Source organism: Salmo trutta, chromosome 20 (assembly GCF_901001165.1).
Source record: "Salmo trutta chromosome 20, fSalTru1.1, whole genome shotgun sequence".
Lineage (NCBI taxonomy): Eukaryota > Metazoa > Chordata > Actinopteri > Salmoniformes > Salmonidae > Salmo > Salmo trutta.
Genome location: NC_042976.1, coordinates 7,576,745 through 7,594,250, shown reverse-complemented (window position 1 = coordinate 7,594,250; position 17,506 = coordinate 7,576,745). Strand labels below are relative to the sequence as shown.

Here is a 17,506-nt window from a genome sequence, read left to right as displayed (position 1 = left end):
CACAGTACACTGGTGTCACCCCCAGTCCTCCACACTAGACTGGTGTCACTCCCAGTCCTCCACACTACACTGGTGTCACCCCCAGTCCTCCACACTAGACTGTTGTCACCCCCCAGTCCTCCACACTACACTGGTGTCACCCCCAGTCCTCCACACTACACTGGTGTCACTCCCAGTCCTCCACACTAGACTGGGGTCACCCCCAGTCCTCCACACTACACTGGCATCACTCCCAGTCCTCCACACTAGACTGGTGTCACCCCCAGTCCTCCACACTAGACTGGTGTCACTCCCAGTCCTCCACACTACACTGGTGTCACCCCCAGTCCTCCAAACTAGACTGTTGTCACCCCCCAGTCCTCCACACTACACTGGTGTCACCCCCAGTCCTCCACACTACACTGGTGTCACTCCCAGTCCTCCACACTAGACTGGTGTCACCCCCAGTCCTCCACACTAGACTGGTGTCACCCCCAGTCCTCCACACTAGACTGGTGTCACCCCCAGTCCTCCACACTAGACTGGTGTCACCTCCAGTCCTCCACACTACACTGGTGTCACCCCCAGTCCTCCACACTAGACTGGTGTCACCCCCAGTCCTCCACACTAGACTGGTGTCACCCCCAGTCCTCCACACTAGACTGGTGTCACCCCCAGTCCTCCACACTACACTGGTGTCACCCCCAGTCCTCCACAGTACACTGGTGTCACTCCCAGTCCTCCACACTAGACTGGTGTCACCCCCAGTCCTCCACACTAGACTGGTGTCACCCCCAGTCCTCCACACTACACTGGTGTCACCCCCAGTCCTCCACACTACACTGGTGTCACTCCCAGTCCTCCACACTACACTGGTGTCACCCCCAGTCCTCCACACTAGACTGGTGTCACCCCCAGTCCTCCACACTAGACTGGTGTCACTCCCAGTCCTCCACACTACACTGTTGTCACAGCAGAGATGGGCGCTCACCAAGCAGCTGACAAGATGAAAGGAGCTCTGTTAGATTTGACTGCCCTCCCTGACTTGTCCTTTTTCTGTATTTTTAGCTGATAACAGTAACCACAGTTTTCCTGGCAGGGAGCCATGCTCAGAGTTACATCTAGAATGTTCTACAGCCCACAGGAAGCAGGACAACTTTTTCACAGATAAGAATTAGGGAAGGGAGTTACTATGCAGCTTCGTTTCTACCCAGACCTCGGTGGTGTCAGCTGACTACGGGAACAGATTGACTTGTGGCTTGGTCTCTCACCTTAATTGCAGTATTTGAGTGGAAGATATTATACAAATTTAAAGTAACATTTTTGGTTAAGAGCAGTCATGTTGAGAAGCCCAAAATGGAAGTCAAATGTAACTGTTTGTGGACCCCTGGAATTCTGACGCAACCCATCTCAACTCCACCTTGCCGTGATTGTGAAACTTATGAGAGACTTGTATCAGACTGTGTCCCAAAACCCTATTCCCTATTTAGTGCCAAGGGGCCTGGTCTAAAACAGTACACTAAATAGAGAATAGGGAGCCATTTGGAACAGTATCCTTGACCCAGACTGCTCTCTGTGTGCTTGTAGGGGTCAGACGCCAGCAGAGTCAGACTACCAGCTGCTGGAGGTGGCACGCAGGCTGGAGCTGTATGGGGTTAGACTACACCCTGCCAAGGACCGCGAGGGCAGCAAGCTGAGCCTGGCCGTGGCACACACTGGTGTCCTGGTCTTTCAGGTACTACTTTACAGGTCAACACCGAGGAGAGCTGGACGGAGCAGGAGCATTTGTAGACCGCTGTTTTTCATTAGAAACCTACAGGATGTTTGATTATATGTTTGATATGGGTGACATTTTGATGACAGGCTTTTGACATGTGACAGTTTCTCTGTTCACAGATCTGTTGGGATGAAGAGCTACCCAGTTCTATTAGAGGAATGTGGAGCTGATGTTTGATGACAGGATTAGATGAACAGGCAGATTTATATTGCGTGTCACACTCCATGTTAAACCTCTGTGTGTACTTTTTCATCCGCTGCAGGGACACACCAAGATCAGTGCCTTCAACTGGTCCAAAGTGCGCAAATTAAGCTTCAAGAGAAAGCGATTTCTCATCAAGCTCAGACCAGACCTGAACGTATGTCATATGGCCATAGCCCTTAGCATGATCCACGATTCATATCCATGTAAATATCACCAATGCCTAAAGCCTTCAACCCTAAGTTTCCATTGATGTGTGTTACATATATATGAGTCCCCTCTGCAGCAGAGCTCATACCAGGACACTCTGGAGTTCCTGATGAGTAGCAGGGACTGCTGTAAAGTCTTCTGGAAGATCTGTGTGGAATACCATGCCTTCTTCCGCCTCTTCGAGGAGCCCAAAGCAAGGCCCAAGCCTGTCCTCTTCACCCGAGGCTCCTCCTTCAGATTCAGGTAGACCAGCTGGCCCCTCGAAGGCACCTGGGGCCACACAATAATAAACCATCTCTGTCTCTCAGGACACAGGAAATAGCAGGTTCGATGAAAAACCAGTCAGTGCCTCAGTTTGAATCTCATTTCCTATCTGTCACCTGGACAGAACTTCTCCAGCTCTACTCTAAGTTTACTGACCTCAATCATCTCCCTTGCTACTTCTCTCCCTCCACAGCGGTCGGACACAAAAGCAGGTGATTGATTACGTGAAGGACTCTGAGTTTAAGAAGATCCCGTTTGAAAGGTAAAGACTTAATGGTGGTGTTTTCTTTTTAGACTTACAGTACCAGTCAAAAGTTTGGACACACCTAATCATACAAGGGTTTTTCTTTATTTTTACTAATTTCTACATTGTAGAATAGCAGTGAAGACATCAAAACTATGAAATAACACATGGAGTCATGTAGTAACCAACAAAGTGTTAAACAAATGTAAATATATTTTAGATTCTTCAAAGCAGCCACCCTTTGCCTTGATGACAGCTTTGCACACTCTTGGTATTCTCTCAACCAGTTTCATGAGGTAGTCACCTGGAATTTATTTTGTTTAACACTTTTTGGGGCTACTACATGATTCCATATGTGTTATTTCATAGTTTTGATGTCTTCACTATTATTTTACAAACGTTAGAAAATATATATATTTTTTTAAATAGACAAACCCTGCAATAAGTAGGTGTGTCCAAACTTTTGACTGGTAATGTACAAAGAGAGAGACTGTGTGAGGGTTGCCAGGTGTATAACATATCCACTTTCTGTTATCCTCTTCAGGAAACACAGTAGGGTCCAGCACAGCAGAAGCCGTCCATCTCCGCTGTCTTCCCCTCATGCCCCTAAAGTGCCAAAAGAAGTCAGTGGCTCCTTCAGTGCTCCCACACACACGGTCCATTAGAGGCTAGCGTGCTGAACGCCACTTTGTGGAACTGTCACTCTCGATCTGATCGCCCACCCAGCATGTCTTCATCTACAAACACTATGAATATGAAATATACTGCTTAGAATATACAGTTAATAATTGAGTAGACGGAATAACTAATTCATACCACACAATAACTCCATTTCCTTGTTTAACTGTTAAATATAACCTTCAGCTCTCTGTTCTCCGTACTCCACAGAGTGTGAGCGGTGCTCCAGGAGACAGAGCGGAGATGGACTCTCCGCCCCACTGTCACTGGAAGGAGTCTGTGAACGCTGAGGACCCGTCAGCCCTGCGGATCAAAGGCAGCCCTTCCATCCAGAGGAACGTGGGACACAGCGAGGACAGGCCAGGCTCCGGGGCAGAACCAGGCCCAGCCAGGCAGCCCCACCCAGACCATCTGAACACAGGTCCAGCCTCCCAGGGCGCTAAGGGCAGCAGCTCCTCCATCCCCTACATCGACTGCAGTGATATAGATAGTGAATACGACGTGGCGAAGGGCCGGGTTACCAGGTCTCACCCTACTGACAGCTATGGGGAGGAGGCTACGAGCCCCCACCGTGGCAGTATAAACGAGCGGGAACTGGCTCTGGGTAGGATGAGGTACAGAGAGTCCCCTTCCTCCCCTAAACCCCCCCTCAATATGAGCTGTGAGTTAGATGAGTCGTCCAACCTGTCGTTCTTCGGCAGTGGTCCGCCCCGTGGCCCTCTCCATAGCACTATGATGGAGGAGTTGGGGTGTGGTGGAATTGGGGACCAGCGTAGCAGCAGCCCCCTGACGGTCCGCCTGTTAGGCTCTAAGAGCACCACCTCCAGCCCCGTCACCTTCCACCGGACCGGCTCACTCAGCCACGCTGAGCAAAACGGCCACGGCTCCAGGCCCCCACGCTGGGACGACCAGGGTCACAGGGGGTTTAACACCCAAAGAGGCAATGGGGGGCCTCAAGACCAAGGTCAGGCCCCATCCCACTACGGCAGCTATTCGCCCATCATGGCCCACTCGCCACACTTACAAAAGCTCCACAACATGCGTAACCGTTCCGACACAGACCCCTTCGTCCTGAGCCGGCAGCAGGCCACCTCCACACCCTCCCACGAGCCCCGGCCTGTCACCTCCCGTATAGCTGCTCTGGAGCGCCGTGTGAAGGCCAATGGCTTGTCTGCCCCCGGCCAGCCCAAGCCTAGCGCCTTACAGAAGCTGTACAGCCAAGGTGGCGTAGACCACGTAGGGGCTGTTCAGATGATTGACGGCTCCACCAGCACAGAGTCCAGTGACTCGGAGACCGAGAACACCACGGGCGGCTCCAGCAGCCACCCGCTGACCTATGGTAACCCCATGGCCATGGGGTTCAACTACCCTTCCCCCATGCCCAGGAACAAGTACTCCTTTGGGAGCCTCCAGCTGGATGAGGAGATGGAGGAGGATGGCTGCCTTAACTTTAGTGACGAGGACGGGGCACAGGTGTTCAGCTGTTAGGCTAGCCCAGAGGAAGGAAGTCCAGAGACCTGCTCCATAGGCAGGGTAGCATTGGCTCTGAGAGGAGAGGGGATGCAATTGCTCTGGTGGTTAGCATGGGAGATGGTGATAGCTATGCCAGTCTGTGTGAAGGGACAGATGTTACTCAGAAAGGGTCAATTCGGGGCACTACTAACTCCTCTGTCTCTGTGCTGCCAACATGGCACTAACTGAGTATACTGTATAGTCTGCTCAGCCATAAGCAAGCCTAACACTCTGTTTCCCATTGGGTTGCTCTGCCCTTTAACTGAGAGATAGAGAGCGTGAGAGAAAGAGAGAGAGAGAGGGATGAAGGCTCTCTGTCCTGTTCTCTTCTACCCTCAGGTGGTTAACCTTTCCTGTCTGTTCTGACTGTATGGGCGTCTATATACACACACCAGGTGGTTCTCAGTTAGAGACATCATCGTTTTCTAGTGCCAAGTCTTTTGAAAGACCACTGTACAGCAGTGTGAATCAATCCAGTGGAAACCCCCTGATGCCCTGTATCTAGCTGAACTTTTGGGATGAAGTCGAGGGAATATTGTTTCTGAAGATGCAGATATACACTACCAGTCAGAAGTTTGGACACACCTAATCATTCCATTTAAAAAAAATAATAATGTTTTTTACTTTTTTTCTACATTGTAAAATAATAGTGAAGACATCAAACTATGAAATTACACATGGTAGTAACTCAAAAAGTGTTAAACAAATCCAAATATATTTTATGTTTGAGATTCTTCAAAGCAGCCACCCTTTGCCTTGATGACAGCTTTGCACACTATTGGCATTTTCTCAACCAGCTTCATGTGGTAGTCATCTGGAATGCTTTTCCAACCGTCTTGAAGGAGTTCCCACATATGCTGAACACTTGTTGGCTGCTTTTCCTTCACTCTGCGGTCCAACTCATCCCAAACCATCTCAATTGGGTTGAGGTCAGGTGATTGTGGAGGCCAGGTCATCTGATGCAGCACTCCATTATTCTCCTTATTGGTCAAATAGTCCTTACACAGCCTGGAGGTGTGTTGGGTCATTGTCCTGTTGAAAAACAAATAATTGTCCCACTAAGCCCAAACCAGATGGGATGGCGTATCGTTGCAGAATGCTGTGGTAGCCATGCTGGTTAATTGTGCCTTGAATTCTAAATAAATCACTGACAGTGTCACCAGCAAATCACCCCCACACCATCACACCTCCTTCTCCATGCTTCGCGGTGGGAACCACACCTGCAGAGATCATCTGTTCACCTACTCTGCATCTCACAAAGACACGGCGGTTGGAAGCAAAAATCTCACATTTGGACTCATCAGAACAAAGGACAGATTTCCACCGGTCTAATGTCCATTGCTCGTGTTTCTTGGCCCAAGCAAGTCTCTTCTTCTTATTGGTGTTTTTTAGTAGTGGTTTCTTTTAAGCAATTCAACCATGAAGGCCTTATTCATGTAGTCTCCTCCAAACAGTTGATGTTGAGATGTGTCTGTTACTTGAACTCTGTGAAGCATTTATTTGGACTCTGGGTCTTCCTTTCCTGTAGCGGTCCTCATGAGAGCAAGTTTCATCATAGCGCTTGATGGTTTAAGACGGCACTGAAACTTTCATTCTTGAAATGTTGCGCATTGACTGGCGTTGATGTCTTAGAGTAATGATGGTCTGTCATTTCTCTTTGCTTATTTGAGCTGTTCTTGCCATAATATGGACTTGGTATTTTACCAAATAGTACTATCTTCTGTATACCCCCTACCTTGTCACAACACTACTGATTGGCTCAAACGCATTAAGAAGGAAAGAAATTCCACAAATTAACTTTCAACAAGGCACACCTGTTAATTGAAATGCAATCCAGTTGACTACCTCATGAAGCTGGTTGAGAGAATGCCAAGAGTGTGCAAAGCTGTCATCAAGGCAAAGGGTGGCTACTTTGAAGAATCAAATATAAAATATATTTTGATTTGTTTAACACTTTTTTGGTTACTACATGATTCCATATGTGTTATTTCATAGTTTTGATGTCTTCACTATTATTCTACAATGTAGAAAATTGTACAAATAAAGAAAAACCCTTGAATGAGTTGGTCTGTCCAAACTTTTGACTGCTACTGTATGTTGTTCTGCGCGCGGACTGGACTTGTACACTCAACGTGGAATCTACAATGATGCATTGTGCTGTTTATTGATTGTTTATTGATTATTGGAGAGTTCCAATGCTCTGTCAAATGCCGTCATGTGTCTTCATCGTCACTGTATAACATGTCCATTCTGTCAGTGGACAGTATGTTGTTGTTTGGCTAGCATGTCGATGGGGCCGTTGGTCTACGTTTTATACACTACTGTATATGTGTTGCTTTTTTAATCGATATGATCATATTGTAGACTCTTGTGATTGGTTCATGCTAGTCAGATCTACTAATAGAAGAGACAGACAGGCTGTTTCCTGTGATTTTCTATGTTGCCTGGCATTGGATATGTGATTCATTGTTTATATTTAGCGAGTTGCTTAGGAGAACACAAGAGTATTGAGTATACATGTTGCTTGTGCTGTACTGTACATACGGTCGGTCTCTAATTAGTGTCCATAGTGAGAGGACTACAGTAGTGAGAGGACTACAGTAGTGAGAAGACTACAGTAGTGAGAGGACTACTGTAGTGAGAAGACTACAGTAGTGAGAGGACTACAGTAGAGAGAGATGTACAATAGGTCATGTCTTAGTTTGTTGGGTGCTGAGAAGGCTTTCTGTTCGTCTACAGCACGTCCCAACCTCAACTCCTGATTTGATAGTCAATGTTTACAGTAACATAAAGGTCTTCTGTACAAAGTGATCAACGGATTGAAATTTAACTAACTATTGTTGACTGGTGTTTTTAGGCATCACAGAGCTACGCTCATTTTTTCATAGACATAGCTTGTTCTGGGCAACATCAGTTTAATGAAGAAACTTTATCTAAAAGACTGTTGTAGGAACTTGACATACCAGAACACACCCAGACCCAGTCAGTGCTGTTGGACAGTACTGGTATAATATTGCTCTGATGACCACTAATGGCATCTCTTCTTGTTCTTGTCTACCTAAACATCTCATTGTCTATTGTTCAACGAACTCCAGGGGTCTACATATCTCACTAGTCTGCCCTTTTCTCCCCTTACAGAATTACTCTGCACTTTTGTGTTTATTTTCTTTTCTTGCTGTCCCTGATTGTCTTTGCTTTGCTTCATTCTCCTCCTTGTCATTTTGTTTTGCTGTATATTATTTTGATTAAGGATTTATTGACCTTATATCACAATGTTTATTTAATTTTTTTAAATGTCCTTGTTCAATTGAAACACTGTTCTGTTCTGCCAGCATGCAGCGCTTATAGGGTTAAGTCTCACCTTGTCTCTATTTCCCTGCTCTGGACGCATGTGAACCTGTTCCTGTACTGTCCTGATGTGTTACTGTTCTGCCACAGACTGTGTGAAGAGAAAACAAAAGGGTTTAACTGGGTCTCCTTCACTGCAGTGATCCCGTTAACTGTCAACAGAGGTTACAGAGGTCTAGAATAAAGGACTGGAGAGTTGAGAAATGACTTTGTTCAGGATGACAGGAACTAGGGAACATAAAGGCAGGTTTCAGTATGTGCTGCATGGTGTGGGTCTGAAAGACGGTAGCGTCTCAAAGCTCCAAGTCTCTCAGCTCATGTATCGATGCTTTTAGCTGTATCCATGTGTATGTATATATATACAGTGCATTCGGAAAGTATTCAGACCCCATCACTTTTTCCACATTTTGTTACGTTACAGCCTTATTCAAAAATTTATGAAATAGTTTTTCTCCCTCATTAATCTACACACAATACCCCATAATGACATCACTATACCCCATAATGACATCACAATACCCCATAATGACAAAGTAAAAACTGTTTAAAAAAAAGAATGTATTCACATAAGTTGTCAGACCCTTTACGCAGTACTTTGTTGAAGAACTTTGGGCACCGATTACAGCATCAAGTCTTCTCAGGTATTTTATTTTGAACCTTTATTTAACTAGGCAAGTCTGTAATCGGTCTGTGTGTAGCTGGTGTAGAGAGTCAGGCGCAGGACAGCAGATATGAGTAATCAACGTATTTACTCAAGGATTCACAAATACAACACAATATACCGAGCCCACAATAACGGACCGTATGCAAGACAAACAATTACTCACAAACAAACATGGGGGAACAGAGGGTTACATAATGAACAAGTAATTGGGGAATTGAAACCAGGTGTGTAAGACAAAGACAAAACAAATGGAAAATGGATCGGCGATGGCTAGAAGGCCGGTGACGTTGACCGAACAAGGAGAGGGACCGACTTCGGCGGATGTCGTGACAAAGTCAGTTAAGAACAAATTCTTATTTACAATGACGGCCTAAGAACAGTGGGTTCATGGGCAGAACAACAGATGTTTACCGTGTCAGCTCGGGGATTTGATCGAGCAACCTTTCAGTTACTGGGCTAACGCTCTAACCACTAGGCTACCTGCTGCCCCGAGTATGACGCTACAAGCTTGGTATATTAGTATTAGGGGATTTCTCACGTTCTTCTCTGCAGAACCTCTCAAGCTCTGTCAGGTTGGATGGGGAGCGTCGCTGCACAGCTATTTTCAGGCCTCTCCAGAGATGTTTGATTGGGTTCAAGTCCGGTCTCTGGCTGGGCCACTCAATGACATTCAGAGACTTGTCCCGAAGCCACTCCTGCATTGTCTTGGCTGTGTGCTTAGGGTCGTTGTCCTGTTGGAAGGTGAACCTTCACCCCAGTCTGAGGTCCTGAGCACTCTTGGGCAGGTTTTCATCAATGATCTCTCTGTACTTTGCTCCGTTCATCTTTCCCTCGATCCTGACTAGTCTCCCAGTCCCTACCGCTGAAAAACATCCCCACAGCATGATGCTGCCACCACCTTGGTCTGAGTCTTTTAGGTGCCTTTTGGCAAACTCCAAGCGGACTGTCACGTGCCTTTTACTGAGGAATGGCTTCCGTCTTGCCACTCTACCATAAAGGCCTGCTTAGTGGAGTGCTGCAGAGATGGTTGTCCTGGACATTTTTCTCATCTCCATCTTGGTCTCCTCCCTGAGCAAGACCCTTCTCAGTTTGGCCGGGTGGCCAGCTCTAGGAAGAGTCTTGGTGCTTCCAAACATATTCCATTTAAGAATGATGGAGGCCACTGTGTTCTTGGGGGCCTTCAATGTTGCACACATTTTTTGGTACCCTTCCCCAGATCTGTGCCTCAACACAATCCTGTCTTGGAGCTCTACAGACAATTCCTTCGACATCATGGTTTGGTTTTTGCTCTGACATGTACTGTCAACTGTGGGACCTTATATAGACAGGTGAGTGTCTTTCCAAATCATGTCCAATCAAATGAATTTACCACAGGTGGACTCCAATCAAGTTGTAGAAACATCTCAAGGGTGATCAATGGAAAGAGGATGCACCTGAGCTCAATTTTGAGTCTCATAGCAAAGAGTCTGAATACTGATGTAAATAAGGTTTTCTGGCTTTATTTTGTAGAAATTTGCAAACATTTCTAAAAACCTGTTTTCACTTTGTCATCATGGGATATTGTGTGTAGATTAATGAGATGTTTTATTTATTTAATCAATTTTAGAGTAAGGCTGTAACGAAACAAAATGTGGAAAGGGGAAGGGGTCTGAATACTTTGCCGAATGCACCGTATAGTATTTATTATCTATTGTGTCATTTTATGATATTGGTTTTTTATTAATTTATTTCGTCCTAAATTAATATAAACTGCAAATAATAACACAATTATTGAGTGTCACTCAATGTTGTTTTTAGTCAATGAATTGCAGCCTTCCAGGTAGGATCAGGGGACAGTATGAGGGTACTTAACTGTTGGTTACTGGATCACTGGAGGAAAAGAGGACCTTGTCAGACATACCAAGCACTGTCTTATGGCTCTGTGATGTTGGGCTGTTGTACACAACTGATATTTGTGGATTTGTATTGAATGCTAAATAATTGACTAAACCTAATTTTTTGGAACCTTTATTTAACTTGGCAAGTCAGTTAAGAACAAGTTCTTATTTACATTGACGGCCTAGGAATAGTGGGTTAACTGCCTTGTTCAGGGGCAGAACAACAGATTTATACCTTGTCAGTTCGGGGATTCGATCTAGTAAGCTTTCAGTTACTGGCCCAATGCTCTAACCACTAGGCTACCTGCCACTCTTACACTGAGTATACCAAACATTAGGAACACCGTCCTCATATGGAGTTGGACCCACCACCCAGTTGCCCTCAGAATAGACCTAATTCGTCGGGACATGTACTCTACAAGGTGTCAAAAGTATTCCACAGGGATGCTGGTCCATGTTGACTCCAATGTTTCCCGCAGTTGTGTTAAATTGGCCGGATGTCCTTTGGGTGGTGGACCGTTCTTGATACACACAGGAAACTGATGAGTGTGAAAAACACAACAGCGTTGCTGTTCATGACAAAAACCGGTGCGCCTTGCACCTACTACCATACTCTGTTCAAAGGCAGTTAAATGTTTTGTCTTCTCCATTCGCCCTCTGAAAGGAACGCATACACAATCCATGTCTCAATTGTCTCAAGGCTTAAAAATCCTGTCTCCTCCCCTTCAACTACATTGATTGAAAAGGATTTAATAAGTGGCATCAATAAGGGATCATAGCTTTCAACCTAGATTGACCTGGTCAGAGCAGGTGTCCTTAATGTTTTGTACACTCAGTGTATCGTAATACACTGTGAGCTAGTCTTAAATTCATGTGTCTATAGGCCGGGCTTGTGTGAGTTAGTCTTCACTGCTGGTGTCACCATGTGGGCCGGGCTTGGTTCCATTGCATGTCCAAGAGGCTAACCCAGGGCTCAGGTGGTGCTGTTCATGCTTTCTGGCTGATGCACTATGTACCCTCACCTCACTCTCTCACTGCTACCTACTTTAACATTTCACCCGTTCAGACAACACTCACAACAAGACTGTAGCAGGCAGACATCACTCACAGCAGACAAGCCTGTAGCAGGCAGACATCACTCACAGCAGACAAGACTGTAGCAGGCAGACATCACTCACAGCAGACAAGACTGTAGCAGGCAGACATCACTCACAGCAGACAAGACTGTAGCAGGCAGACATCACTCACAGCAGACAAGACTGTAGCAGGCAGACATCACTCACAGCAGACAAGACTGTAGCAGGCAGACATCACTCACAGTGATAATGTAATGATGAAGTAATAACAGTAGTAATAATGCCTTAAAGAAGTAATAACAGTAGTACTAATGCAATTAGGTAATAATGAAGTAATAACAGTAGTAATACTGTAATAAAGTAATAATGAAGTAATAACAGCAGTAAAACAGTATGAAGACATTATTCTGGGTCACATTAGCACTTTGTGCATTGTGACACTTACTGTTTGCCAGGTCCCAGTCTCCATCCATAACACGTTAATACTACAGTCTCCATCCATAACACGTTAATACTACAGTCTCCATCTATAACACGTTAATACTACAGTCTCCATCTATAACACGTTAATACTACAGTCTCCATCCATAACACGTTAATACTACAGTCTCCATCTATAACACGTTAATACTACAGTCTCCATCTATAACACGTTAATACTACAGTCTCCATCTATAACACGTTAATACTACAGTCTCCATCCATAACACGTTAATACTACAGTCTCCATCTATAACACGTTAATACTACAGTCTCCATCCATAACACGTTAATACTACAGTCTCCATCTATAACACGTTAATACTACAGTCTCCATCTATAACACGTTAATACTACAGTCTCCATCCATAACACGTTAATACTACAGTCTCCATCTATAACACGTTAATACTACAGTCTCCATCCATAACACGTTAATACTACAGTCTCCATCTATAACACGTTAATACTACAGTCTCCATCTATAACACGTTAATACTACAGTCTCCATCTATAACACGTTAATACTACAGTCTCCATCTATAACACGTTAATACTACAGTCTCCATCTATAACACGTTAATACTACAGTCTCCATCTATAACACGTTAATACTACAGTCTCCATCTATAACACGTTAATACTACAGTCTCCATCTATAACACGTTAATACTACAGTCTCCATCTATAACACGTTTAATACTACAGTCTCCATCTATAACACGTTAATACTACAGTCTCCATCTATAACACGTTAATACTACAGTCTCCATCTATAACACGTTAATACTACAGTCTCCATCTATAACACGTTAATACTACAGTCTCCATCTATAACACGTTTAATACTACAGTCTCCATCTATAACACGTTAATACTACAGTCTCCATCTATAACACGTTAATACTACAGTCTCCATCCATAACACGTTAATACTACAGTCTCCATCTATAACACGTTAATACTACAGTCTCCATCCATAACACGTTAATACTACAGTCTCCATCTATAACACGTTAATACTACAGTCTCCATCCATAACACGTTAATACTACAGTCTCCATCTATAACACGTTAATACTACAGTCTCCATCCATAACACGTTAATACTACAGTCTCCATCTATAACACGTTAATACTACAGTCTCCATCTATAACACGTTAATACTACAGTCTCCATCTATAACACGTTGATACTACAGTCTCCATCTATAACACGTTGATACTACAGTCTCCATCTATAACACGTTAATACTACAGTCTCCATCTATAACACGTTAATACTACAGTCTCCATCTATAACACGTTAATACTACAGTCTCCATCCATAACACGTTAATACTACAGTCTCCATCTATAACACGTTAATACTACAGTCTCCATCTATAACACGTTGATACTACAGTCTCCATCCATAACACGTTAATACTACAGTCTCCATCTATAACACGTTAATACTACAGTCTCCATCTATAACACGTTAATACTACAGTCTCCATCCATAACACGTTAATACTACAGTCTCCATCTATAACACGTTAATACTACAGTCTCCATCTATAACACGTTAATACTACAGTCTCCATCCATAACACGTTAATACTACAGTCTCCATCTATAACACGTTGGATACTACAGTCTCCATCTATAACACGTTAATACTACAGTCTCCATCTATAACACGTTAATACTACAGTCTCCATCTATAACACGTTGATACTACAGTCTCCATCTATAACACGTTAATACTACAGTCTCCATCTATAACACGTTAATACTACAGTCTCCATCTATAACACGTTAATACTACAGTCTCCATCTATAACACGTTAATACTACAGTCTCCATCTATAACACGTTAATACTACAGTCTCCATCCATAACACGTTAATACTACAGTCTCCATCTATAACACGTTAATACTACAGTCTCCATCCATAACACGTTAATACTACAGTCTCCATCTATAACACGTTAATACTACAGTCTCCATCTATAACACGTTAATACTACAGTCTCCATCTATAACACGTTAATACTACAGTCTCCATCTATAACACGTTAATACTACAGTCTCCATCTATAACACGTTAATACTACAGTCTCCATCTATAACACGTTAATACTACAGTCTCCATCTATAACACGTTAATACTACAGTCTCATCTATAACACGTTTAATACTACAGTCTCCATCTATAACACGTTGATACTACAGTCTCCATCCATAACACGTTAATACTACAGTCTCCATCTATAACACGTTAATACTACAGTCTCCATCTATAACACGTTAATACTACAGTCTCTATCTATAACACGTTAATACTACAGTCTCCATCTATAACACGTTAATACTACAGTCTCCATCCATAACACGTTAATACTACAGTCTCCATCTATAACACGTTAATACTACAGTCTCCATCTATAACACGTTAATACTACAGTCTCCATCTATAACACGTTAATACTACAGTCTCCATCTATAACACGTTAATACTACAGTCTCCATCCATAACACGTTAATACTACAGTCTCCATCTATAACACGTTAATACTACAGTCTCCATCTATAACACGTTAATACTACAGTCTCCATCTATAACACGTTAATACTACAGTCTCCATCCATAACACGTTGGATACTACAGTCTCCATCTATAACACGTTAATACTACAGTCTCCATCTATAACACGTTAATACTACAGTCTCCATCTATAACACGTTAATACTACAGTCTCCATCTATAACACGTTAATACTACAGTCTCCATCTATAACACGTTAATACTACAGTCTCCATCTATAACACGTTAATACTACAGTCTCCATCCATAACACGTTGGATACTACAGTCTCCATCCATAACACGTTAATACTACAGTCTCCATCTATAACACGTTAATACTACAGTCTCCATCTATAACACGTTAATACTACAGTCTCCATCTATAACACGTTAATACTACAGTCTCCATCTATAACACGTTAATACTACAGTCTCCATCCATAACACGTTAATACTACAGTCTCCATCTATAACACGTTAATACTACAGTCTCCATCTATAACACGTTAATACTACAGTCTCCATCTATAACACGTTGATACTACAGTCTCCATCTATAACACGTTAATACTACAGTCTCCATCTATAACACGTTAATACTACAGTCTCCATCTATAACACGTTAATACTACAGTCTCCATCCATAACACGTTAATACTACAGTCTCCATCTATAACACGTTAATACTACAGTCTCCATCTATAACACGTTAATACTACAGTCTCCATCCATAACACGTTAATACTACAGTCTCCATCTATAACACGTTAATACTACCTTCTCCATCTATAACACGTTAATACTACAGTCTCCATCCATAACACGTTAATACTACAGTCTCCATCTATAACACGTTAATACTACAGTCTCCATCTATAACACGTTAATACTACAGTCTCCATCCATAACACGTTAATACTACAGTCTCCATCCATAACACGTTAATACTACAGTCTCCATCTATAACACGTTAATACTACAGTCTCCATCTATAACACGTTAATACTACAGTCTCCATCTATAACACATTAATACTACAGTCTTCATCTATAACACGTTAATACTACAGTCTCCATCTATAACACGTTAATACTACAGTCTCCATCCATAACACGTTGGATACTACAGTCTCCATCTATAACACGTTAATACTACAGTCTCCATCTATAACACGTTAATACTACAGTCTCCATCTATAACACGTTAATACTACAGTCTCCATCTATAACACGTTAATACTACAGTCTCCATCCATAACACGTTAATACTACAGTCTCCATCTATAACACGTTAATACTACAGTCTCCATCTATAACACGTTAATACTACAGTCTCCATCTATAACACGTTAATACTACAGTCTCCATCCATAACACGTTAATACTACAGTCTCCATCTATAACACGTTGATACTACAGTCTCCATCCATAACACGTTAATACTACAGTGTCCATCTATAACACGTTAATACTACAGTGTCCATCTATAACACGTTAATACTACAGTGTCGTCTTCAGGTTCTTTTTGACACTCACTGGGCTCTGATACCCATTTTACCATCTTTTCTCTTTCCCAGAGGCTTTTTACACTTTTTAACATTGTATACAGTTGTGCACTAGTGACAATAAAGTTGACCTTTATGAAGTGGGAGTCCAGAATCTTCTTTCATAAAGACCCCCAACATTGTCTCGTTGTCATTCTAGATGCTAGTCCCCTCCCACCTTCCCGTGATGTTGTAGATGTAGCATCGTTCTGTTATATATCTGTATGTATAGTGTGTTCTATAGACTCATTTGTGTCTCGTGGCTGTGTGTGGTATTCCGTGCTGCTTGTCACGGCTGTCCCCTCCATCCTAGTGTGTAGAATCGTAGGATCAGACGTTCACCAGAGATGTTGCTGGTTTAATCATTGTTTTGTTCAGGCCAACGTGGTGCTGTCAGAGGACAGGAGACAGTGGTGGGCAAGTATGCAATCAAGTTTCCCTAGTGAACATCCTAGTGAACATAGTGGATATTAGAGAGAGTGAAGAGCATTAGAGCTGTCTGGATATTAGAGAGAGAAGAGCATTAGAGCTGTCTGGATATTAGAGAGAGAAGAACATTAGAGCTGTCTGGATATTAGAGAGAAGAGAAGAGCATTAGAGCTGTCTGGATATTAGAGAGAGAAGAGCATTAGAGCTTTCTGGATATTAGAGAGAGAGAAGAGCATTAGATCTGTCTGGATATTAGAGAGAGAGAAGAGCATTAGAGCTGTCTGGATATTAGAGAGAGAAGAACATTAGAGCTGTCTGGATATTAGAGAGAAGAGCATTATAGCTTTCTGGATATTAGAGAGAGAGAAGAGCATTAGAGCTGTCTGGATATTAGAGAGAGAAGAGCATTAGAGCTGTCTGGATATTAGAGAGAGAGAGCATTAGAGCTGTCTGGATATTAGAGAGAGAAGAACATTAGAGCTGTCTGGATATTAGAGAGAGAGAAGAGCATTAGAGTTGTCTGGATATTAGAGAGAGAAGAACATTAGAGCTGTCTGGATATTAGAGAGAGAGAAGAGCATTAGAGCTGTCCGGATATTAGAGAGAGAGAAGAGCATTAGAGCTGTCTGGATATTAGAGAGTGAGAAGAGCA

The 17,506-nt window shown here is 43.2% G+C and overlaps 1 protein-coding gene across 2 annotated transcripts in view; it reads left to right on the top strand.

The window, feature by feature from the left end:
* LOC115155498 (FERM, ARHGEF and pleckstrin domain-containing protein 1) overlaps positions 1-17,506 on the top strand; it is a 132,549-nt gene that overhangs the window by 77,724 nt on the left and 37,319 nt on the right. For both annotated transcript variants that reach the window (XM_029702159.1, XM_029702158.1), the window contains exons 8-13: positions 1,567-1,714; positions 2,019-2,114; positions 2,244-2,410; positions 2,625-2,693; positions 3,220-3,298; positions 3,564-3,774. In XM_029702159.1, the coding sequence (XP_029558019.1) occupies positions 1,567-1,714; positions 2,019-2,114; positions 2,244-2,410; positions 2,625-2,693; positions 3,220-3,298; positions 3,564-3,774 (770 nt within the window). The remainder of the gene's footprint in view (positions 1-1,566; positions 1,715-2,018; positions 2,115-2,243; positions 2,411-2,624; positions 2,694-3,219; positions 3,299-3,563; positions 3,775-17,506) is intronic.